This window comes from Chrysochloris asiatica, unplaced genomic scaffold, assembly GCF_000296735.1.
Source record: "Chrysochloris asiatica unplaced genomic scaffold, ChrAsi1.0 scaffold00163, whole genome shotgun sequence".
NCBI classification, from domain to species: domain Eukaryota; kingdom Metazoa; phylum Chordata; class Mammalia; order Afrosoricida; family Chrysochloridae; genus Chrysochloris; species Chrysochloris asiatica.
This window is the reverse complement of record NW_006408681.1, coordinates 5,330,000-5,332,354: the sequence shown is the minus strand read 5'-3', so window position 1 is coordinate 5,332,354 and position 2,355 is coordinate 5,330,000. Positions and strand designations below refer to the sequence as shown.

Here is a 2,355-nt window from a genome sequence, read left to right as displayed (position 1 = left end):
AGGAAGACCCCAATAAGATGGATTGGTACAGTGGCAGCAGCAATGGGCTGAAATGCATCTAAGATTGTGAAGTTGGCCCAGTACTGAACAGTGTTCCATTCTATTGTGCACAGAGTCACTATCACTTAGTACTGACTGGATGGCACCTAACAACAACAACATTTGTCATGAATTACTAAATATGTTTCTAATATAAAAACTGCTTTGCATATATATTGTTCTATTTGAAAATAGAGACTTCATATTATCCTAAACATTATATTTCATGCTCAAAATAATAATCATCAACTTAATCTTATCTCTTTTCTGGAATGCAAAAGCAAGTATGTTTATGTATTTTATTCACAGCTTTATTCTTGGATCCTAGAATAGTCTGAGACACATATTGTTGTTGTTGTGAAGTGCTGTCAAGTCATTTCTGACCCATAGCGACCCTGTATAGGGTTTCCAAGGAGCAAGGGGTGAGCTTGAACCACCAACCTTGCAGTTCAAATAGCTTTGCAGTCTGGCGCATTAACCTTCAGTGCCACACCAGGACTCCAGACACATATTAGACTGTCAGTAATTAGTAGATTAATCTCCAAAATGGTTCCCATCCTCGTTATATTCTCTTAGCACTAATATCTTCCAGCTTTCAAAGTGCTTAGTGGAATACAACCTGGGCTGGTAACACCAAGGGCAGTAGTTTGAATCTACCAGCTGCTCCTTGGGAGAAAAGACTCACTTACCTGGTAATCTTCAATAGCATATTCTATGGAATAATGTGTGTGACTCTCATGCTCCTGAATGTTAGAGCAGAGCACACAGAACAGGTTCCTACTGACTTCACAGAAGATTGTCTTTGTCTCCTTGTGTGTCCCACACATCTGTTCCTGGGAACACAAGAACTGCCGGAGATGGGCTTGTCTGGCAAGGAACACAAGATTCTTCACTAGAATATTAGTTTTGAGCTCTGTCTGCACTGTTTTTTCCTTGCAAATGGGGCAATGGGCAGTTGTGCCTTTTTCCCATATAAGGTTTAGACAGTGCCTACAGAAACTGTGTCCACAGTCTATGGTGATGGGGTCTGTAAGGTAGTTCAAACAGACAAAGCAGGTGAGTTCCTTTTGGCAGTCTGAATCCATTTCCTGGAGAAAAGAATTGGAAGAGTTTAATATTGTGCCCTGAAAAGATAAAACCCTATGCAAAATTTGCTCTTAATTGTGATCCCAAAGCATACTTGTGTGAAATTCAAATTCATAAAAAGAGTCAGACTTACTTGGCCAATAAAGACTAGAGGAACCCAGGGGAGTATCACCCTAAGGTATTCGTTGAACTCCTGGAAGTCGCCTTTCAGCCAAATTAGAGATTGTTGTTGTTAAATGCCATCCAATTGGTTCCAACTCAGTGACCCTGTATAGGCTTCCGTAGAATGAACCTTGTGATTCAAACCAACCTTACACTCCAGTGCTCTTCCTGGAATCCAAATTACAGATTGTTGTTACTGTTAAGTGCTGTAAAGGACCTGGTTCCCACTAATATAAGATTTCCAAGTCTTTAAATCGTCCCGGGAGCAGAAACCCTCTTTGTACTCCGGCAGAGCAGCAGGCAGGCTCAAACTGCGGACTTTGCAGTTCACAGTCCAGTGATTATCGTATGTAGCCACTGTGCTCCCCTCAAAATTAGAGATTAAACTATTAAATAAACAGAGTCATTCATAAGTAATGTAATTCCTTAAATAATCAATTATATGAAACCAAATGACCAACATTTATCCAAAAAGTAAGGGATCAGCAGGCAATCAGAAGCAGGGAACTAGATCTGTCTTCTATCCCTCAGTCATGATCAGAAATGTTTCTCTTGCAACTCATGGTTAAAAATGTATGAGAAATGCTTATATACAAGACATACTAAAAAGTAAATAAATTTTCATTTTGGTGTCTTTTATTTTAAATAAAATACTCTAAGTAGCCCGGGTAGCTGGGACGCTAACTGCAAGCTCAGCGGTTCTAATTTACCAGTCACTCTGTAGGAGAAAGAAGAGGCTTTCTGTTCTGGTAAAGATTTACAACCTCAGAAACCTTATACAGGGTTGCTATGAGTCAGGATGGACCCAGTGGCACACAACCACCACCACCAAAACAACTTCTTGGTTTGGCACTGTAGGATGAATATTGGACTGCTGATTGCAAGCTTGCCAGTTCAAACCCACCAGAAATTTCTTGGAAATCGTATACAGGGTCACTTTGGGTCAGAACAGACTGAACAGTGCTTAAAAACAACAGCAAAAAAATTCTAGGATGTCCTAGTGGCATCATGATCTAAGCTCTTGGTTGCTAACCAAAAATGATGATGCTTCAAACATATCAGTTGTTG

At 40.0% G+C, this 2,355-nt stretch overlaps 1 protein-coding gene across 1 annotated transcript in view; it reads right to left on the bottom strand.

Annotated features, from left to right (window-relative positions):
* LOC102828716 (tripartite motif-containing protein 43-like) overlaps positions 1 to 1,124 on the bottom strand; it is an 18,057-nt gene extending 16,933 nt beyond the window's left edge. The window contains exon 1 of the mRNA XM_006871226.1: positions 729 to 1,124. Within this exon, the coding sequence (XP_006871288.1) occupies positions 729 to 1,124 (396 nt within the window). The remainder of the gene's footprint in view (positions 1 to 728) is intronic.
* Positions 1,125 to 2,355: the final 1,231 nt, after the last annotated feature.